General features: G+C 38.9%; 1 protein-coding gene across 2 annotated transcripts; it reads left to right on the top strand.

The window, feature by feature from the left end:
* The first annotated feature begins 805 nt into the window (after window positions 1-805).
* On the top strand, window positions 806-21,889 carry LOC123320028 (max-binding protein MNT). Of its 2 annotated transcripts, XM_044907170.1 has the most exons (5): window positions 806-1,046; window positions 10,234-10,297; window positions 18,505-19,057; window positions 19,158-19,530; window positions 19,631-21,889. In XM_044907170.1, the coding sequence occupies exons 3-5, from the start codon at window positions 18,522-18,524 to the stop codon at window positions 19,871-19,873; spliced, it is 1,152 nt and encodes a 383-aa protein (XP_044763105.1). In that variant the 5' UTR covers window positions 806-1,046; window positions 10,234-10,297; window positions 18,505-18,521; the 3' UTR covers window positions 19,874-21,889. The 2 variants fall into 2 exon arrangements, with proteins under 2 accessions (XP_044763105.1, XP_044763104.1); XM_044907169.1 differs by lacking the exon at window positions 10,234-10,297 and having other exon boundaries at window positions 807-1,046.
* The last annotated feature ends 351 nt before the right edge of the window (window positions 21,890-22,240 follow it).

Raw genomic sequence — 22,240 nt, 5'->3', positions numbered from 1 at the left:
TATAACATTTTTTAAATGGAATCTACACTTCATCTGAGATATATTTCTTATTAAAAATGTCTAATTGCCCTAAATATAAAGTAACTAAGTAACTGAAGTACTCATTAAAAGATAAATAACTAAAATCGAATATTTTCCATTTTCCAATATTAGTTGAGTCTAAATAAACCAATATACTTTTCCATATACTATATGCATATGCACTTTATCCCAAAATGGAGATGCCCTAACTCAGCAATGACAGTGAAAAAGGGGAAACTATTTTGAATAAGGCCTATATATCTGAAATGAAGTTTTTCAATTAGCAGTTTTCATTTTCAACAGTGGTTTTCTGAAATTTTACATATTTTTTATCGAAATTTCCTCATTTTCAAAGGATAATAGTATTTTTTCTTGCTAAGAATATGATAAATTCGACCAAAAACTACCCCTTTCAATTAATCCAACGATAAATGAAAAATCTACAGGGGACACCCGAAAAGTAAGTGCATCATTAGTAAGTGCACCCTGGTAAACTGATTTCCTTTATCTAAAAATCATAAAATTCCAAATATTTTCAGACCTTATTTATGGCCGTGACCCTGCTGCGTTCATAAATCACCTGAATCATGTCACCGCAACGAAACGTCATTAAAAGTCGGAACTCCCTTCGTGATAATCAAGAAACCCTCGACGGTTCCAGGTGACGGACGGGTTTACGCAAGGGACCCCAGGAATTAGGGACCTTGAGAAGCGGCAACGTCGCCCGTTAGGTGTCAATAGAACACGGTGGTGGGGACGGAATCGCTCGATAGAGCTTTTTCCACGTGATAGTAGTCTAGTTGGCTGGCAGTGGCAAACCGGTCTGCGTCAGTCAAACTCCGCAGAAAACAGAACCCCGAACTCACAGTACCATACGATTAATAAATACCCAGCTACCGTACAAACCGCAGAAGAAAATACTGTTCGTACAAATGAACAGCTCAACGAGACCTTTTCGCTACTTTTAAGCTGTTTCCCAATCTACCACGGCGACCAGTAGGCGAGGAAAAGTTCGCATTGAACAGGTGAGTCAATTTCCATACTAATTTTCGTGGATAAACTGTCAGAAATCGAGATTTTCCTAGAGAAAGTGCTGGGTGTATTCGTAATCAAGTGAGCTATGGTAGGCCAATGCCCGGTGCTTCAAGCCCTCGTGACGTAGCCTATGCTGCCGTTTGATTGGTCGCGGTAATGATAGCCCGTTTTTCTTTTGTTTATAAATGACACTTTGTGGCGTGTCGGATTTTGACCGTACGTCGCGGTTTTTGAGGTTAAATTTCGGTTTGTGGGGGTAGATTACGGATTTTCCACGCGTCCCAAGTGACTTTCACCGCGTTTTTCCGCGATTTTTCGCGTATTATTGCCCTGAACCGTTATGTTTGACACGTTATGTTGATCCCCTCCTCTTAGTCACCTACGCGAGTTTACGCCATTGACTAAAGCGCTGTTGCCACGGCACACGCGAGCCACTCCTTAAATTTACAGGTTGTATGTTTATATTTTCCCCTGATTCGATAAATTAACGACCCTCGTGTTGCTTAGACTTCAGAGAATCCAGTCTGGATCATAGAAAATCCTCAAGTATTTTTTTCCACAATCGTTATCCCGTTTCAAATTGTCGAAAACAAAAATAACAAGTGTCCGTCAAATGACACAGGACTTTTAATTGTGTTCTGTTATTCACATTTCGACACGTATATCGTGTGCGATTTTAGATAAAGTCGAACAATAATTTCAGACCGCTGTACCGCTGGAACTATTCGTGTAATCACTTTGAAAATGAACTTCGGAAGTGTATTTTTTTTTCCCGATAACGATCATTGTGAACCCGACAGTTTACGTAACGCAGAAATGTTTTACAGCGACCAGAATTTATCGTCTAATTATATGCAACACCGACATCGTTTTTCTATCAATCGAACCCGAGAGTTGGCACATCGAAAAAAAATCGAATAGTTCAAATTTCGATGCTTTTATAAATTCACGTAGTTGTGAAAAAACGTCGAATCATCTCAGAACGGACGACGATGACGCCACAATTCTGAGGACCAAATTTGTGTACATTTTTGACAGCACACAGATGCTTACACGTGGCTCGAAGCGGCGACGCTATTGGTCGGATCTCGTGGTGTGCTCGGGTGACGTCATAGACTCGGCTAACCCACCTGCATTTTCTCTGAACTGACGTGGGTATTGGGCCACCCTATATATGTACCCGCCTACTCGACCCGGCTGTCTGTTGGGTCAGGTCGATTTTTTAGGCGTCATTATTGCTGCGTTTAATTCAATTATTTCCCGTGCCTATGTTATTTTTTATATTTTTTTTTACCCCTCGTATGAAATGGCCGGGGGGAGTCCCCCCTTGGTTGTGAAAATCTGTAACATTCGATAGGTTATCGTCGACCAACGGAATAAATTTCAAAGGAACTTGTAATTCAATTAGCGCGAGCTGAAATGAAAGAATTTTGCCTTATCGTTCTATATATACACGATAGTTTTTTCACGAAATGATTGATAAACAACTTGGTTTGTGTGACAAAAGTGCCAGCAGCGTCATCTTTGTATATATTAAATGTTATTGTGTTATGATTGTTGTTCCATCGATCGCTATATTTATCAGGGGAATGAGAAGTTTTTCGCAGGAAGCCTTGCTTCAAATAATATCACATTTATGCGACGTAAATGAAAAGGCAGAGCACTCTAAATTAGTATGAAATTATCCGTAGCTATCTTGGGTTAAAATCGAGAAAATATCTTTCAAGTGTTTTTCATTCAGAGACATTAGGGTCAGTTAACGTTAGTTAATATACAGGGTGAGTCTTCGACCCGTACAAATATTCGAACAGTAGATTCTTGGGGTCAAAAGAAACACTTTTTTTCTTTTCCATTTTTTCCTACTCCGCCCTGATAAAAAGATGTAGCTATTTTAAGTTTTCATAATGAGCTATGCCACCCCTAAAAAAAACACAATTATCTTTAGAATAACTAGCTAAATCTGTGACACTACACATCTCTGGATCTTAAACAGAGTTGAATTCAGCCAAAGTACCCAATTTTTCAAATTTCACATATACTTTTTAATTTTTGAACATCAAAGTACCAGAAACGGTGCATTATAAGAGAAAATATGAAGAATATTTTCATTTTACAAAATGTTTTCTATGGTTTTTCAACAGCCTGTATCTTTTGAACCGAGCTGATTCGGAAAAATGGTTGAGGAAAACAGTGTTTCTTTCGACCACAAGAATCTAATGTTGAAATATTTGTAGGAGTCAAAGACTCACCCTGTATAAAGGAGAATTTCAAAAACATTTCAGAAAAAGATTTTTGCAGGGCGCGTACCAAGGTTTCATTATTATTTATTTATAAAAAACCCCCTTTCTTCCTCTATTATGAAAAATATTGATGTGAACATTCATCTCATTATAATATTATCTGACTTTTCTCTTCAATCTGAAAACTGAAGTTTAACCAGTTACTTTCTGCAGTTTCTGTAGGTTATCTATGGTTTCTGCGAGAACACAAACGTCTTGAAACGGTGACGCGATCGCAGATCACAGAAAAACGTATCTCTATGATCTGTAGACGTAAAGAGACGGTTGACATTCGGCGACTCGGCGAGAAAACGAAAAAAGAAGAATGTACATAGTTCTGTGATCATGTGTCATCGATAAGATGACAGTGACGGAATTTCTGTCAGATTCTGTGAACCAATCGGACGTCTGAATTCGAATGACGAAACTGATGCGAAAGATGGCGGGATATTTCGAATTTTTCGGTAGTTTTCTTTAGAGAAAACTCGAGATTATGTTTATTTCGTTGATCTTGGCTTTATCAATGAATTCTTCGGTGACACAGTATCAATTTTCGATCATTAATTTCCGTGCACGTTTGCATCCGTCGAGAATGCCCCCTTGCACGCAAGCAAGAAGCAAGGGGCCCACCCTCGGACGTCTTCAGGCCTGGTTAATTACGCGTCGGACCCTGAAAGAACGACAAAGTACCCGCCCGTAGAGTGGCATAACCCCATTCATTTAGCAGCGTGTAACGTCGTGAATTCGATTGGGGACATCTGTTCCGTGCGTTACGCGCGTTCGCCAACGCCATCATGAATAAATAATTCGAGTTGATAACCCCGCGACGTGTTGAACGCGCTCTCGAATTTATCGAACCGTTTCTACGGTCCCCAAAGCGCGGTAACGTTCGCTCCGCGCCGATTCCGAAAAATTGTCAGCGGGTGTCGGGTCCGGTCGACTCGGAGGCCGCGCGACAACCGCCCCTACTCGGATTCCGACCTATTACAGTGGATGGTGGGGTTCAGGGGTTCTCCCGGGTTCATTGGATCGCTCTGTCATTCTACAGGCTCTCTACACCTTGTTAGTTTCTTCTCATTCCATTATCTTCGTTACTCTTGAAGGAACAGAGTTCTTTTCGGCTTAAATGAAAAGATATAGCTATTTTAAGTTATCATGATGGGGTCTGCCACCCCTGGAAAGTTTCTCCGAGCATTTATCCTTGGAAATCCTCGGGAAAACAAGCATAAACATTAAATATTCTCCTCTTCTATTTAATTTTCGATCTGATAACGCCATCAGCTTGCAACCACCCATATCAGCTCTCAGCTCGGATGTGTATCTCCACAATGTAATCATTTATCATCATTGTTCATTTAATTTTGTACAAGAGTTACCAGATTCGAACATAACCCATTGAAACTTTCATGATATTTTCCCAGAATCTTTAACCGTGTATCTGCTGGCCTACTCGTTATAATCTCTATTCCTTATCGTGATTCCTTTTACCAATGAGGGCGCTGTAAATATACAAGCTGAGTCTTTGACTCGTACAAATATTTTAACAGTAGATTCTTGAGGTCGGATGAAACACTTTCCTTTACTAGTTTTCCTAATCGTTATTTTTAGTTCTATCTCACAAACGGTTCTATCGAATGAGATGAATTTCGGGATATAGTTTTTCATTTATTTGATGAATCTCTTTCGATTACAAGACATCACCCACGTCTTCCAGTTTTCTCATTATGACCTTTACGTACCATAAAAATACAAAAAATTTGAAGATCCCAACTCTAAAACCTCAAAACTAAGTTGGACGCTATCTAATGAATATTTGAACGTTTTGTAAAATAAAAGTATTCTTCATATTTTCTCGTATAATGCGCTGTTTTCGAGTAATTTGATGTCAAAGATTAAAAAGTATCTATGAAATTTGAAAAATTTTGTACTTTGGCTGAATACAATCCTGTTTAAAAGATCCACAGATGTGTAGTGTCACAGATTTAGCTTATTATTCTGAAGGCAATTTAGTTTTTCCAGGAGTGGCATAGCTCATTATGAAAACTTAAAATAGCTACAGCTTTTTATCAGGGCAAAGTAGGAAAAAATGGTATATAGGAAAAAAGTGTTTCTAATGACCCCAAGAATCTACTGTTCGAACATTTGTACCAGTCAAAGACTCACCCTGTATATTTATTCAGTGACTTCGACGTTTAGCCACTAGGCAATTTTGAAAGGTCTTTTTTGGTCCATTCACTTGTTCTCGTAGAGCGATATTTATCCTCCAGAGGGCTTGTACATAAAAGCCCTAAAAGCGATATAAACGATACTTAAAAAATCATAAACTAACGTTTTATATCGCCCCATTTTTCTTCATGTCTTCGAAATGGGGAATTCTCCTCAATTTGGGTTATCACAGCATATGCAAGTTCAAACTGAATAATTATGAGTTTCATACTTGGAAACTATTCAAAATCATTCTTCAAATATGAAGTTTTAGAATTTAAATCGCTTCGTTTCAAGTTTACGATGTGGCAACAGCGCCTACTAGAAAATAAAAGAAGAATGTCTTGTTTATAAAATAACAGCTGTTGATTTACAGCCATCATAAGGCGCGTACTCACTGGCGAGCCTCAACAGCAACCGGCCATAAAAATTCCATGAAATTTTACGACCTTCCTCGTTCGTCGCAGATTTCATAGACAGCCCTCTTTGTCTATCTCATCAAAATAGCGTATTTGTTGTCCTTTATTATCAACGCATATTTCAGTCGATGTTGCCAACTTGTGCAATAGAAACGAAACGCTTTAAATTTCAAATCGACATTTTTTATTTTTCATTTTTAAGTACTTAGAATAATTTTTTTGGGAAACGGTTGAAATGGTTCAAAATGTGACGTTTCAAAGATATTTCATAAAAAATGCATCGTTTTCGTCAGGAGTATTCCCTATTGACCGAAGAAAAAAACAATTATCCCATTCAGCGTACGTACTCGAGACGTTTCGAGTGGTAGACACTTCTCTTCATTCTTACCTTTCCCGGTAAGATACAAGGGCATAGTAAACAGAAATATAGTAATCCCTTTGTCGAAAAAGTTCCTCATTTTTTCTTTGTTCCCGTTATCGCGTCCGGCATCCGCCTGAATGAAAAACCGTCCCCCTTTATGTCACCAGTTCGGCCCGTCTGGGACAATGACCTGTTATTGATGGTCGAGGAGCCTAATCTGTCCCTCGTATCCCGTGTTACGAATATAAATACGGACTACCCCCGTATATCTAACTGGCGTTAATCATTATCATATTTATCTTGATAATCGAATCGGTACCGTAATTTGTTGGGACTCTTTCGGTCGACGAAAAGTTCGGGAAGTTTGTGGGGGGATAATAATAGCCATGTTCGATTAATGGGACTAATTGAATGGTCGATAGGCGATCACCGAAGGATTATAAGGGGTTCTCGAGGTTTTTTTTCCATGAATATTGGAAAGTGTGGCCAATAGCTCGAAATATTTTTTTAATAATAGAAATCTTGATTTTCCTGTTGGAGTAGAGATTTACCATTTTTTCCGATTTGACCTAGGTAAAAAATACAGTCAAGTTTTTAATAATGAGCTATGCCAACTCTGGAAACCTGACACTGAAGTTTTTCCTAGTATGTTAACCTCCAAAATAAGATACTAGATTGTTTTCCATTCCATTTGATAAATATTGAATATTTTTCGATAATAACTAATTCAGCTTGCAACCACCCATATCAGCTCTTATATTTATCTTCAAAGTTAAAGTCAGTTAAAAAATTGTCAAGACCGAACTGTCGCACCGAGATGGATGAAATTCTCAGATTTATGACTAGAAGAGTTGCTCTTTCAGAATATGTATCACATTTAGATCTACGATAATTTTCCTGGAAGAAAAACTACTCGCAAGTTGACCTTCGAAAAATTCCCAAAAAGAGGGGGTCAGTTAAAAATTCCCCAAGACCGAACGGTTGCGCCGAAATAGATGAAGTTCTCAGATTTATGACTAGAAGAGTTGCTCTTTCAGAATATGTATCACATTTAGATCTACGATAATTTTCCTGGAAGAAAAACTACTTGCAAGTTGACCTTCGAAAAATTCCCAAAAAGATGAGGTCAGTTAAAAATTCCTCAAGACCGAACGGTTGCGCCGAAATAGATGAAGTTCTCAGATTTATGACTAGAAGAGTTGCTCTTTCAGAATATGTATCACATTTAGATCTACGATAATTTTTCTGGAAGATGAATCACTCTAAAGATGACCTTCGAAAAATTCCCAAAAAGATGAGGTCAGTTAAAAATTCCTCAAGACCGAACGGTTGCGCCGAAATAGATGAAGTTCTCAGATTTATGACTAGAAGAGTTGCTCTTTCAGAATATGTATCACATTTAGATCTACGATAATTTTTCAGGAAGATAAATCACTCCAAATATGACCTTCCAAAAATTCCCAAAAAGAGGGGGTCAGTTAAAAATTCCTCAAAACCGAACGGTTGCGCCGAAATAGATGAAGTTCTCAGATTTATGACTAGAAGAGTTGCTCTTTCAGAATATGTATCACATTTAGATCTACGATAATTTTCCTGGAAGAAAAAATACTCGCAAGTTGTCCTTCGAAAAATTCCCAAAAAGAGGGGGTCAGTTAAAAATTCCTCAAGACCGAACGGTTGCGCCGAGATGGATGAAATTCTCAGATTTATTACTAGAAGAGTTGCTCTTTCAGAATATGTATCACATTTAGATCTAAGATAGTTTTCCTGGAAGATTAATTCCTCTAAAGACGATCTGCGAAATTTTCCCAAAAAGTTGGGGTCAGTTAAAAATTCCTCAAGACCGAACGGTTGCTCCGAGATTAATGAAATTCCCAAATTTATAACTACAAGAGTTGCTCCTTCAGAATATGTATCACATTTAGATCTACGATAATTTTTCTGGAAGATAAATCACTCTAAAGATGACCTTCGAAAAATTCCCAAAAAGAGGGGGTCAGTTAAAAATTCCTCAAGACCGAAATAGATGAAGTTCTCAGATTTATGACTAGAAGAGTTGTTCTTTCAGAATATGTATCACATTTAGATCTACGATAATTTTTCTGGAAGATAAATCACTCTAAAGATGACCTTCGAAAAATTCCCAAAAAGATGGGGCCAGTTAAAAATTCCTCAAGACCGAACGGTTGCGCCGAAATGGATGAAATTCTCAGATTTATTACTAGAAGAGATACTTTTTTAGAATATGTATCACATTCAGATCTAGATTGATTTTCCTGGGAGAAAAACTACTCGAACGTTGACCTTCGAAAATTTCCCAAAAAGATGGGGCCAGTTGAGAATAAGTTTCAAACTAGTTTTTTTTCAAGCATATAGCTTATATTACAACTATAAAGATATTTTTTTGACCGCAGGAATCTTCTGTCATAAAATATAAGTGCAAGTCAAACATTCACCCTGTATAGAAATTACCCTATACTTATACAACCTGGATGAAAATGTGTTACATTGAATATTTTACCTCGCGTACCGTTTCACGTAACGTATACCCGGTGGTACATTGTAATCAACACGCGAAAAGATGTTGGCATTCAAAATTCTTCTCCCCTCATCAACCGACCTGTCCAAAGTCGTCATAAATATGAGACTTTATCGTCAGCCAGTGACAAAACTGCCAGATATTAGGCGGGTCTACCCCCCGACCAGTTAAAACACGTTTAACTCACTACTCACTATGCTCGCCCAACTGAACGTTATTTTTTTTCTCGCTTCGTCGATGACAAAAACCCCAAGGGGCCGGTATTGAGAGTAATTCGGTACTTTAAAAATCGGAATGGACGCGTTTAGAGGAGGGGGAAAAGCGTCTACAAAAGAGAGATTAGTTTATCGGCGAATATTCGAAGACATTTAGACGGGGATGGAAAATTTATCGTGATATAGAAAAAATAATGCTGCATCTACTCCTCCAAGTCCCCTATCCGACGCCAATTCAACTAAATTCGCCTAATATTCGAATACTCGAGAATGAGTTGTTATATATGAAGAGGAAACGAAAATATCATTTCAATAATCTACAGGGAAATTCCCGTTGACATTAGGGCAATATCTACCCCAACTTTCATTAATCCTCTCCAGGTTCACTAAACATAATTTACTTCAGACGCTATCTTCCGTTGTAAAACCCTAAGTATCCATTGTTAAACTTCAACTTTGAGTGAAAATACCTCCTAAATCTGCATGGTTTATCTGCATAGAAGGGAAGGCTGCAGTTCCACTTGAGACTCTATCGATCACCCTATATAATAGCACATACTTTATCCAATGCCTGAGGTTACCTTCTTTCTCATTGGTGAAAAATTGTTGTTATCGTCATACTACGCCCGCGCAGTTTTACTTATGGCAACAGTGGCTTTGTTTACCTTAACAATAATGAATTATATCTTCCGTTTATGTTTTGATTAATCGAAATATACATTGTCGAAATTTTTTCATCGTCGAGTTGGCACAACTGTCTTGCATACACTCGCATAGCTACATCGACTGACGCTTTATTCTCGAGTCTGTAGATCGGGATGAGAAACAATATCGCAAATCGATAAAACCATTTTAATCGTTCTATTGAAACTGAGCGAGCAGTTGTAATCACCAAAGATAACCTAATTAATACGATTCTCAGTACCCCTTCTATACCAATTCTCACAACAATCGACTGGTTTAAATAAACGTACTCGAGAGCTCAAAAAAATACAGCGCTGGGCGCTGCGCGTGCTCGATATAAATATAAGGCGAAACCGAATTTGTTTGCTGTCCACCCAAACATCGCTTTCATGTAATACTTGGTCCTCGGTTTTTTATTTTTTTATTTTACTGTAACCCTTATTATCCTCGAGACTTAGTCAATTCTTGCTTACAGAAGCGGTCCCGTTTGAAAGGCTTGGCAGGGTCATGGTTAGAGCTGAAGTTAGTGGAACCTTTAGGTTTGTATTTCTTTCGATTTCCCCCTTAAGAGATGAAAGCCCACTGTGAAGGATAGGCCTCTGAGTATCACTTTGAATTTGTATTGAGAGTAGCTAATCCAAATTGTAATTTAATAAGCCTGTTTAACTTAGTACAATAGTATTGTAGGTTCTGAAGTTTGGCCCTCGTGTTGAAGAAGTTACAGTTTTCCCACCCCACTTCACAATCCAATCCCCCACCCCACACCGTTCGTTATATTTATTGCCGATAATATATATGTAGTGTATATATATACATAGTGTATGGAATGATCATTTCCGACCCTTTTTTTTCAATGGTCTTTTCATAACTCAATTGTTGGAACTGCCTTATCTCATGAAAAATATTATTTAATCACCAACAATACTACAATCACCCTGTTGGAAACGTTGAATATACTTTTCACTTATAAATAAATCACAGTTAATTGAGAACAGTTTCGCAGTATAGCCGTAGAAGTACTAAATTCTTCTGATAGTGTTATTTAATTGAATGTAGGATAATATTCCATTTATTGAATATATTTATTTAATCTCATGAACCCTGTTGTAATCATCATAAATGTTCCAACTTCCCTTGAACTGTTTTTTTTTGTTTAATTTAAGTTAGAATGAGTTATACTGAAATAAACTCCCTCCCCAACCCCTTGTTTTCGAAGGCATTTTATTCAAACTGTATTTATTTACTGATTGGTCCTAAAGTAGATAGCTCTACTCTGTGATATTTTTGGGGCAAAAACTAAGTACTTTGGTGCTTTATCTGATTTTTGTAAAAGACAAACCTCAGTAATTTATTAACTTTGTGGGTCTTATTTGTATTTCGAGCTTAAAATAGGGTTGAACTCATTGATGAAAAATTCTTTTTCTTCTTATAGTTTGTCGATATTTTATTTTTTATTGAGAAATATCTCGGAAGTTTTTGAGCAATACCTCAGAAATTTTTGAGAAATATCTCTGAAATTTTTGGGAAATAACTCAGAAATGTTTGAGATATGACTCAGAAATTTTTTAAGGGTACTCAGAAATTTTTGGAAATAACTCAGAAATTTTTTGAAGGGTACTCAGAAAATTTTTGGAAATAACTCAGAAATGTTTGAAGGTTACTCAGACATTTTTGAGGAATATCTCAGAAATTTTTGAGAAAAACTCAGCAATTTTTGGGGAATATCTCATAAATTTTGAGAGAAACTCAGAAATTTTGAGAAATATATCAGAAATTTTTGAGAAATATAGAATATATATATTAGGGAATTTCAGAAACGTTTCGGAAAAAGGTCTACAACATATTACCAGTGCAAAACCTCTCGCTTATAGGAGTGAAAAGAATATAGGAGATCACAATAAAACCTATTCCCTGAGTAAATTGGTAGAGGACACCACTTCGACAAGTTTTTGTGTATTTTTTTTTGTAATTTTCAACACTACGTCCTAACTGTATGACGAGTCGCTGAATTTCCAGTCACGACGCGACTTGACATTGACATTGATTATTTTCGTTGATAAGATAATCTACGGAACGCTAAATATCAATCGGGGCATCCTCATGCGCTGCTGGCTGCAACAACGCCTATCTAAAATTGAAGTGGTTGTTCCTAAGCAGGAATTTATGAATATGGAGGAGGGCTTCGCATTTCTTTTTTTTTTTTTTGAGGGACCAGGAGCACACCCACGATATTCGAAGGGTACTAAGGTCCTCACGTTTTCCACGAAAGACGTAGAGGGCGGGTGTCTAGATGTTGATCGAATGCATGTGCCTAGATTATTGTACGAGGGTGTGTCGATAAATGCCTAGTTTTGCACAGAGATGGCGGTACTACCCTGTTGATACTACAGTGGACTCTAACGAGACAGTGGCGACAATTTGAGATTTGGCAAAAATATGGCGGCTTAGGAGCACAGATTACTTTAATCCAGAATGCAGATAAGTCACCAAATCCGCCATGTTCTTGCAAAAATGGTGGAAAACGAGACCACAATAATTGTAGCAACTGTCTTGTTAGAGTAACTGTAATATTTCATCATTCAAGTTGGGTTCAAAGATTTTGGAAATTGAGAGGGTTTCAAGGGACTTTGGGATTTAAGATGATAGATGGAACAGTAGGCGTTTTCTAAAAGTCTAGGAAAAATGGCGGGGTCGCGCACCCCTCAAACGGTCACGATAAAACTACCCCCCAGATGCTAACAAAATATCAATTCGAGAAGTTATTAATATAATGCTAATCACTTGAAGTTACTCGAGATGAAAGGGGTAAGAGAAGGTTTTTAAACGGTAGAAATAACCGAGGGGGGTTGCTTAGTGGAACAGACGGGGGTAACAGCTGTCATCCACCAAAATTAGTCACCTGAGACGAGAAAAGTACCAGATGTAAAAAGACTCTTAAAGAAATCGTAATAAGAAAATAATTTATCTAACGTTGTTTTACAAATTAGCATTTTCGGGCATTCTAGTAGATTCATGTCCAAGGGTACTAATTATCACCAGATAGGGGATGTTTATGGCGGATGCGTTCAACCCTTGAAGCAACACCCGTTTTAAAATTACCAAAATTACTCAGTCGAAAGTAAATATATTGGGATTTTTATTTAATTCTTATAAAACTCATTTAATCGTTCAGTTAAACCCTAATTTGCGATATAATATAAATAAATGTATACCACCCGGTACAACAAAACTGTTCATAGCGACATCTAGCGTTCGCAGATACCTTCCCACCCCCTTGATCGGTACCATTTTGGGTAGTTCGCCAAAAACGATGCAGATTTCTTGAAATTCGCCCTCTACTCGCCGATGGTTACATTTCCTACCACTCTCGCCACCACCAGGGGGATGAAGATGGAAGTAACTGACACTTGTCAAACTACGTGCAACCAAATCCAAGGGTTTTTTCGATCGAATCGATCGTGTGCTATCAAATCTCACCAGATTCGAAAACCGTCTAACCCTTTCGCCTACGTTCGACCTGAGGAGGTCGCAGTTGTGGCGAAACGCGCGTGTCGTCCCGAAAACGTGGTCGATTTCGAATCGTTGACCCCCCTAGGATAATCCAAGTTTAACGATTACCGTTCTCGCGATTTTTACAGTTAGAAGATACAGATATTTCCGACGACTCTCTCTCTGCCGTTCGCAAATAAATAGAATACGTGGGGTGACGTAATTTTATTATTAATATTTATCCGTGTCGCCGTCCAGAGAATCAACAATGCAAATAAATAAAACGTCGACGCTGTCTTTGGATTACCGTTTTAGGTGGCTTTTATTCGTTTTGGCTAACGAACCTTTGAATTATTCCTTCGAGTTATCGATGTGCTTTACGTTCATCAATTTTTTAATCTAGATATAGATTTTAAAGTTGAAGTTTCTGTTGCACTGCGTGATGTATGTCGTCCATGGCTCTTTTAATTCTAGAGTTCAAATGAACTACAGTGTCTGGGATGGCTTCAAAAAGTTCCTAGTCCAAAGCATTTTTTGCGTTGGCTAGCATTTTGTCCCAGGTGATCCTAAGTTTAATTTTCCTCCCCACAGGATCAACAATCTTTAGTTTCTACTCGACCCATACTCATTAGATGCTTCCTGAGTAAGGAGGTGTATATTCTTGTTAAGATCCAGATACTTCTCTTAGTGTTCAAGTTCCCAAGGAACTTTTTGGAGTGTTCTAGGGTCTAGGGTTTTTCATTTTCTTGAAACTCTTTATTGTAGGTACATTTTCCTAACCTCGGCCAATGAAAGGAGTTTCCTGGCAAGTGTATTGGCCCTTTTATTTCTCAGGCTGGCCTCTTGATCTAATCTATCTATCACAAGATAAAAATTTGTGAGATCTGTAATGATTTTCACTGTCCTACCTGGTCACGTTCTCATAGCTTCAATATATAAACATTTTCTGAATGTATTTGGTTTTTTTTAAGGAGGACCAGGTCATCTAGATAGAGTATATGTTTGAATTATTGAAAAAATACTTAGATACTTGAGGGAAACTAGAAGATTTGTATGAATAGTTATAAAAAGTAGGGCGTTTCAACTGAGCCACTTTGTTCGATAGAATATTGATCAGAATTCCGTCAAACGTGTCCTTATTTCTGTTCTCCTTTCGATAATCCTTCACGAAGAAGAAGGATAGGAATGTCATCAAACAGTAGCGTCTATTGCAGCATTTAGTGAAGGAACGAAGAAAATTAATGTTCGTCAGGGTCAACTCCTACCGCACCTCTAGCAGGAAAAATGTTCTGTTTTAGGAATATGATCCGAAAAAAGCTCAACGAAAAACGGGAACATATTGTTGGAGTAAATGGTTAAATATCGAAAGCAATTTCATAATTTTCACTAATGACAGTCCTATAAATCACTACACTTGTTGCTATATTATAACTCCGAAACACTTTAGTGAATTTTTTTGAAGGAAATCATGAGTTAAAACTATGTATTCGGTTTAATTATACAGGTTGAGTCTTCGACTCGTACAACTATTTTAACAGTAGATTATTGAGGCCAAAAGAAACACTTTTTTCCCAAACCATTTTTTCCGATTCGGCCCTGCTAAAAAGATAAAGCCATTTTGAGTTTTCATTATGAGCTGTGGAAAAAAATCCCTCCAGAAAATCAAGCTAAATCTGTGACAATAGACACTACACATCTGTGGATCTTAAACAGAGTTGTATTCAGCCAAAGTAACCAATTTTTCAAATTTTACAGATACTTTTTGTTATATATGTAAATATGTAAGAATGCGCATCCTCATTCAGGTGGGGATGTATATGATTGTACATGATTGAAAAGAATAAAGTTTCAGTTGAGTTATAGACATCTGATGTATCGATACTTATACCTACAGATCCAGATCGTTACGAATATAACACTTTTAATTTTTGAACATTATATTTCTCGAAAATTCATTTCATTCGATAAAACCGTTGGTGAGATAGAACTAAAAATAACATATTTTGTATGGTTTTTCAACGGCCTGTATCGTTTGACCTCAAGAATCTACCGTTAAAATATTTGTAAGAGTCAAAGACTCACCCTGTAGATTTCCATCGATTATGGGCATCTCCATTCTTCAGTATTGAAACTGTCATTCCTCACATGTAAAGACCGCCATGAAATTGTCCCTTTTCATACAGAAAAACCACAATAAAAATTCTCATGAACACGAGAGTCCAAAAAAAAATCTACTCTTTGCTCGACGAGTCGAATCGGTACCAGCCAACCCTGTCTGTGAACGGTTTTAACCCACAGACATACAGAACGGACTGAACATCCCCCATGCATATACAATAAGGGATATGTCCAGAGAAAGGACAAATATTGGCCACTTCATAGCTTTGTCTCCTTTTACAGAGTAAACAGTTTCATGCGCGTATTGCCTAGTCCTCCATGTCTGTTTTAACCTGTCGACGACTGACGTTAACCTGCAAGAAACGTCACAAGGAAGTTTGCTCTTTGATCGTTACATTGTTCTATTGGTCACCTCAAATTGTTGGTCCTTTATAGGTCTTTCCCAAGCTCACTGATGGATTCGGGTCCAGCAGGCTTTAACCTTGATGCCCTGCCCTTTTCGTTTGTTTATATCTTCAGATACCACAATGCCCATGGTAGAATAACCTTAGTGCTTCTAGCCAGTTGCTTCATGATACAACGACATTCTAATAACAGCAGAAAACTCTAGCTTGGCCTGATAGGTCATTGAAAGTTTCACTCTTGAGCACAAGTGTTAGATAAAGGTCCAATTTGCCCTACTACTAGCATTAGGCAGCAAGTAGTTGGATTTTCCGTGAGGGAATGACAGCAGGGCTGTAGCTATCCCTTGTATACTCATGCAAGGATCTGTTCATGAGTAGACTGGCACGTCACTCTAACTTGCGTGTCAACTACTGCAGTCACATTAAGATTGTGCATCGTCGGCGTGTCACAAAGTTTTGGCATGTCACGAGGCGGCTACTGTAGCTGGCTAGCCTCCTTCGATCAACAATAACAAATTTAACCTCGAGCTCCCGGCACGTTTGATACGTTTCCATGCAAGCTACATCCTTGCTGCCGTAGCACGTGCATACCCCCCACGTGTGACGTGAAGCTAACACAGCCTCACTTAGAATCGCGACCTACCGCAAATTTCCCGTGTTTTTCTCAAGTTTCCCCGGAGTTCCAACGCCTCCGCGTGTACGAACGAATGCGCCCAAGTAAACAAACGGAAATACCGCGCTCGATCGGAAACGCGGTGCAAGTCGCAAATGTGCGGGCGCATCCGCGGCGCTCCAACAAGTCGCCCGAAAAATCGATCCTACGCCCGCGATTTCGCCCGTTTTTCCCGCAGATTTTCACGACACGAGTCGTCCCTCTATCTCTTATCGCGGTTTCCGATCGAGGACGGTGATTCATCTGTCCACGGTTAGAAAGTGCAACAAAATCACGCTCTCCTCCGTCGTATGAATGCAGAGGACGTCGGTCGTCGTTCGGTCGGTTCCGCGGTCTCGGTTCCTTTGTTCGTTTTTACGAGTGGCGGTCGACGCGTGCGCCGTGGCCCGCGGACAACGTGCACAGCAGCATGCAACTTGTTCGGCGCGACGTTGCCAAGCTTACCGAGTTCTCCCCAGGGCGCCTGAAATTGTCCAACGTTCGCTATTGGGCTGTTTGGCCTGGTAATTGTTCAAATGTTTTCATGAGCATCAGTTCCAATCTCTGTATTCTTTCACTCATATTGTTTTTCCCTTTTTTTAAGTGTCTTCCATCAAGAAAGCTGTCTGTTTCTACTTATAGCACGTTCTGTATAGCGGTTCGTCCCTGGTTTCTAGATTTTAAAGGGGGTTACGTTGCACTGAGACCCTGAGGTCTATTACGTGTGCCCATCAGAGCTGTTCTCACAACTGCGCCATCTACAGCTCGCCTCCCAGCTCTGGAGATCCTGGGAGTATCTGCGAGGGCTTCAAGAAGGCTAAGTCACTATGAATTTCAGGGTGTAGTTGCTTTTTGCTACTTTGCTAGCTCGAGTGTCCCTGTCTGTATTAGGATAGTAAGAGTTTGGTGAGGAGGTTACATTCCACTGTGACTTTGAGGTCTATTGTGTCCTCATCAGAGCTGTTTTCCATCTACAGCTCGAGATCCAGCTCCAGAGTTCCAATGAATACCAGTATCTGAGGGGGCTTCAGGAAGGCTAAATCCTCGTCCAAGACATTCCTTGCGCAGGTTTGCAATGGAAAGGCACCTTGTAACAAGTTCCCTTGTCTTCCCAACATAATCTACACTCGACTGTTTCTGATGAGCCCATTCTCTCAATATGCTTCTTGAGGTGACAATGTCCTGTGAGGAAGCCAGTGAGGAGGCGTAACTTATCCCTATTGTTATCTAAATAATTCTTGGACCTTACAGTTTCAAAATCCCGAAGAAACCATTTGGTACGATCCGTTCTTAGAAGATTTCTTCAGAGTGTTTCTCTTTTGGTTTCTTCCATCTCTAGAAACAATCTTGAGGCTCATTTTCCTATGCCACGGATAGTTTCTGGGATAGTAAGTGGCGTTGGTGCCAAAACTTTCTGGCGAGTGTGTTGGCTTCTTTGTTTCCTTTAATTCCAGAGTGACCAGGAACCCAAACTGAAGAGACCTTGCTGTTTTTGCCTATTTCAATAACTTACCTTGGTCACTCCCAGCTTTAAGTCGATGACATAGGAGTTCAGTGCTTTGATAGCAGCTTGACTAATAGAAAGGATCACCATGTCACTTCCTTGCTAGTTTCTTTCCTGGTTTATGTCTACTAATCTTTCAATAGCAAGTATTTCTGCCTGGAAAACCCTCGAGCAGGAGCCTTACGATAGTGTACGCTTACCCTGTATATTCCAGCGCCAGTCCCTATCGTGGTTTTTGAACCATGCCCCCTGGGAAAGCTTCCCCAGGAAAACTAATGGGATCTTAAACCCTAAACCATCTGCCAACCTCCGAAATATAACCACAATTTCACTCACCTTGAGCAAGATGTGGTTAGTGAGAGGGGGAACCGTCTTCCACCATATTTGTCCAGGAAACTACCCTCAACTCTTAAGAAGAGGTAACCAGCTGGGGCCCCGGGATTGCTACACCCGCATCTGTCGTCACAGATCCCCTGGGGATTCCATTTAGTACAATAACTCTTCTCCTAGAAACTAGGTTAACTATACGACCATATTAAATACATAAACTGTGGTAATAACCGAAATTCCTCCTTCCAGCATAACCGGAACGCAAGATGAGCCTCGACACCCTCCTGGAAGCCGCCAAGTACCTCGAACTGCAAGAAATGATGGAGAAACAGAGCAAGGCGGCCCTGTCGACCACCGCGACCGTCGTAACCACCGCCAACGGCCTGGTCGCGCACCCGGTCCTCCAGAAGCCGATCACCAACATCGCGCCGCTGAACCAACAGACGTTGGTGATTACCTCCCACCTACCCGGAGCCGCGCAGAGCGTCATACACGCGCCCGCGTCCTCCACCGAGACCACCAACCTCCTGGACAAGAAGGCGGAGACCATGAACCGCACCAGGTTCATACACAACAGCTTCGACATCATCAACCCCCTGTACATAGACGAGAAGAGCAACGTGGCCAAGCGAAAACCGCCCCCTCTGGTGTTCAGGGCGGGCACTAGGGAGGTGCACAACAAGCTGGAGAAGCACCGGAGGGCCCATCTGAAGGAGTGCTTCGACATCTTGAAGAAACAGTTACCAGCCTCCCCCGACGAGAAGAAGACCTCCAATTTGAACATACTACATTCAGCTATAAGGTTCGTTTGCATTTTATCATTATCAAGGTCATCAAGACCCTTTCTATACACCAAACATCAACTTGTAAACCCTCCTAACTTAACCCCCGTCTGTTTCCAGGTACATCCACATACTGAGGAAGAAAGAGAGGGATCTGGAGCAGGAAATGGAGAGATTGGCCAGGGAGAAGATCTCGTGGCAGACCAAGTTAGCGCTACTCAAAAAGGACCTGTCCTCTCACTACGAGAACATAGACTTCAACAGACTCCTTGCAGAGGTCGTACCTACCGCTCCAGAGGGCAACCGTAGGGATTCGGAGACCGAGTCTAGCGTGGTCGACATGAAAGACGAGGATTCGAGGACGGAATTGGTGGAGGAGCAGCATCCGCACCACTCCCTGTTGACCACGAACGGCGTGAAAAAACTGTCGTTGCCCATATTGCCGAGCAAGAGTCAGGGACCAGTGTCGAGCACCGTTACTTCCCTGAAAGAAGTAAGAAAGTTTTCAATCGAAAATCTCATTAGAAATAAAGTGGTTGGGACAGTTTGGAATCGTCTCGTTTGAATCTTGATCCAAGTTACTCTCCTTCTAGGTACAACAGCCTGTTCAGACTGCTCTGTCCGTTGTACCTGTCGGATATCCGCTTAACCAGGGATTGGTACTTCAGAAATTAGCAATAGTACCCAAGGGCATCACTGACCTCACGCCTTTGGTACCTACTTTCATAACGCAACAGCAACTCAACGGTAAAGTGGTGCCTCTTGTAAACGCTCAGTACGTAGTTGGGAAATGCCCATTGGTCGTTGTGAGCACTGCGAATCCAAGACCGAGTTAGAACGATAAAGTCTTCGAGGAATGGTTAAGATGTGGATTTTAAGCAGCAGAAAAACTTCGCACAGTGTTAAATTGTTAATTTTCGACTGTAATTCGTTTTTCAGTTGGTATGAAACTGCCTTCTACCTCACCGTACTTTCAAACGAACTGAAAAATGATAGCCCCCCATGCGACTTGTAAACGAGCTACCATTACTCAATGGTACTCTTGTAGATATTATGTTGTATATAATCCTACAAAGTCGCACAGTTGAAATTGTTTCGAAGAGAAATCAATTATAAACGTTCATGGATAATCATATTCTGAACTTTTGTTACATTTGTTAACTGTTTTTATGTTAACTCTTATTTTGAGGATATCTCTCTAATGGCTGGTTCCACAATATTCGATTCATTAATTTTTCATTTCACTACGATTTTTCTCGGGTACTGTGGCATTGAATGCTACCCGTAAAAATCCAATAAATAATTGATTTATTTATTTATACTTTCCAGTGCTTGATTTCGCCATCAAACTATTTTGAAACCAGCCATGCACATTTCTGTACTAAATTTTCGAAAAAAAAAATAAAAAATTAAAGCTAATAATAGATCCGTATCTGATTTGGCTGTGAAAATTCAAAAATTTAATTGGAATAAATTTGTTATTTACCCTTTTTTGGTCAGTTTCGCATTTTGAACTGGTTAAGTGAAATTATGACCTTTGTCGATTGTGTTTCACTCGTTTTTGATGTTTTATTTAATTTAAGAGTTTAAAAAAACGTTACAGTTGAGTTTACTTTCTAGTCTTAAATTTTGCACGTCATTTTCAGGTTTTTCTTGTGTCGTTCAAAATTGAAAAAAAAAAAATTAAAAACCTATCAGTAGGTTCTGTTTAGTTTCGGAGAATACGAACAAAAAAAAATCGAATTTCTTAACGAATTTCGGCTTAAACCAAATTTCCACCAATCAAGCCTTTTTCTTGAGAGCTGGACGATTGTTTTGCGTCAAAATTGCCAACAAAATTTTAAAACACGACGGAAAATTGAGATCTAGCTTCGCTAAATTATTATTTTTTTTTAGAATAAAGTATATTTTAATGTTTTAATCAAATCTTATTTATTATGTCTTCTATATTTTATCTATACTAAAAGCAATTTAGTAATCGTTAGCCTGATTCTCATGTCCCGCAATTGCTTGAACCGTTATTTTACAAGACCTTTTTTATCACCTTCCGGCTCATTCAATATGGGAGTAAATGACCAGTATAAAACATTTCAAATTTCATCTTGATGATAAAAGTATTTTATTTTCACGAAGTAGTTTCCATATTCCAACAGGCCTCGAGAAAGATGAAAAAAAAGGCTCTACAGTGAAATATCGATCTTTGAAGTTACGGGATATTAGAAAAAGGTCAATGAAATATGCCAATACTGTGCAAAGTTCTTTCAATAAGGTAGGGAACAGATATTTCAATATTATCTTCGATCGGAACCGTTTTGAATTAAATTCCCATAAAAATTAAATCGGTTCCGATGTCGCATGAAAACTGAGTGAAACATCAACTTAATTTTCATGAAATTAACTTTGGATTGTGATAAAGTGGTGAATTTTGCCAGGTTGAAAAAATAGATCAGTCTATGTTGTCTTTCGACTGAAGATATGTTACTTTTAATATCCGAATTGAATGCAAGGTATGGTAACTGTCCTTCCCAGATCTCCAAAATGTATTATTTCCTTAGTTTTTAGCCTTAATTTAATTAAAGTTTATATTGTAAATATTCAAAGTTTTAAGGAGAAAACAGAGGTGTATGAACTTTTACAATGAAGGATTGGAAAATTTACTAAAAAAAAAATTTATTTTAACATACTTTTTAGCAATACAATTCTGTTGTTAGTGATCTATTTTTTTTTGTATATAGTTAGGATTCTGTATATATTGATGGAAGAGTAATTTTGCCAATCATCTGTAAATACTTGACTGTACTGAATATTTCAGTATATAATTTAAAAAAAGAAAAATAAAAATATAAAAATCGCACACTTTTATTTTTTTCATAATTTGAAAAATTATATCACCGAAATACAAGCTTCGCTCAATTATTTTGAAGGTTGTTATGAGATGCAGCGGATTATTTCAAAAAAATGGGCAATATCCATAGACCAATGAAGGTCTACTTCAATATCCGATACTTCACAAGTCATCAGAAGAAACCATAGAATTTATGGGGTTTGGCTAACTTCACGTTATACGACTAGGAAGAGAATATAGACTAACAAAGAGTCGTTTTCGCATCTTTCGAGGTTTTTTTTCGATTCTAACCGATTTAATCGCCTTTTTTTTTCGAGGGAACTAACAAAGATGGTCATCAGGCATATTTCGAAGGGGA

The sequence above is a fragment of the Coccinella septempunctata genome, chromosome 9 (genome assembly GCF_907165205.1).
Source record: "Coccinella septempunctata chromosome 9, icCocSept1.1, whole genome shotgun sequence".
NCBI lineage: Eukaryota > Metazoa > Arthropoda > Insecta > Coleoptera > Coccinellidae > Coccinella > Coccinella septempunctata.
This window is presented reverse-complemented; position numbering and strand designations above follow the sequence as displayed.

What these genes read in the sequence shown, in the direction of transcription:
- LOC123320028 (XM_044907170.1), top strand. Translation starts at nt 18,522, where the DNA reads ATGAGCCTCGACACCCTCCTGGAAGCCGCCAAGTACCTCGAACTGCAA. An exon ending in ATACTACATTCAGCTATAAG is followed by an intron (nt 19,058 to 19,157) that starts GTTCGTTTGCAT and finishes GTCTGTTTCCAG; the next exon opens with GTACATCCACATACTGAGGA. An exon ending in CCGTTACTTCCCTGAAAGAA is followed by an intron (nt 19,531 to 19,630) that starts GTAAGAAAGTTT and finishes CTCTCCTTCTAG; the next exon opens with GTACAACAGCCTGTTCAGAC.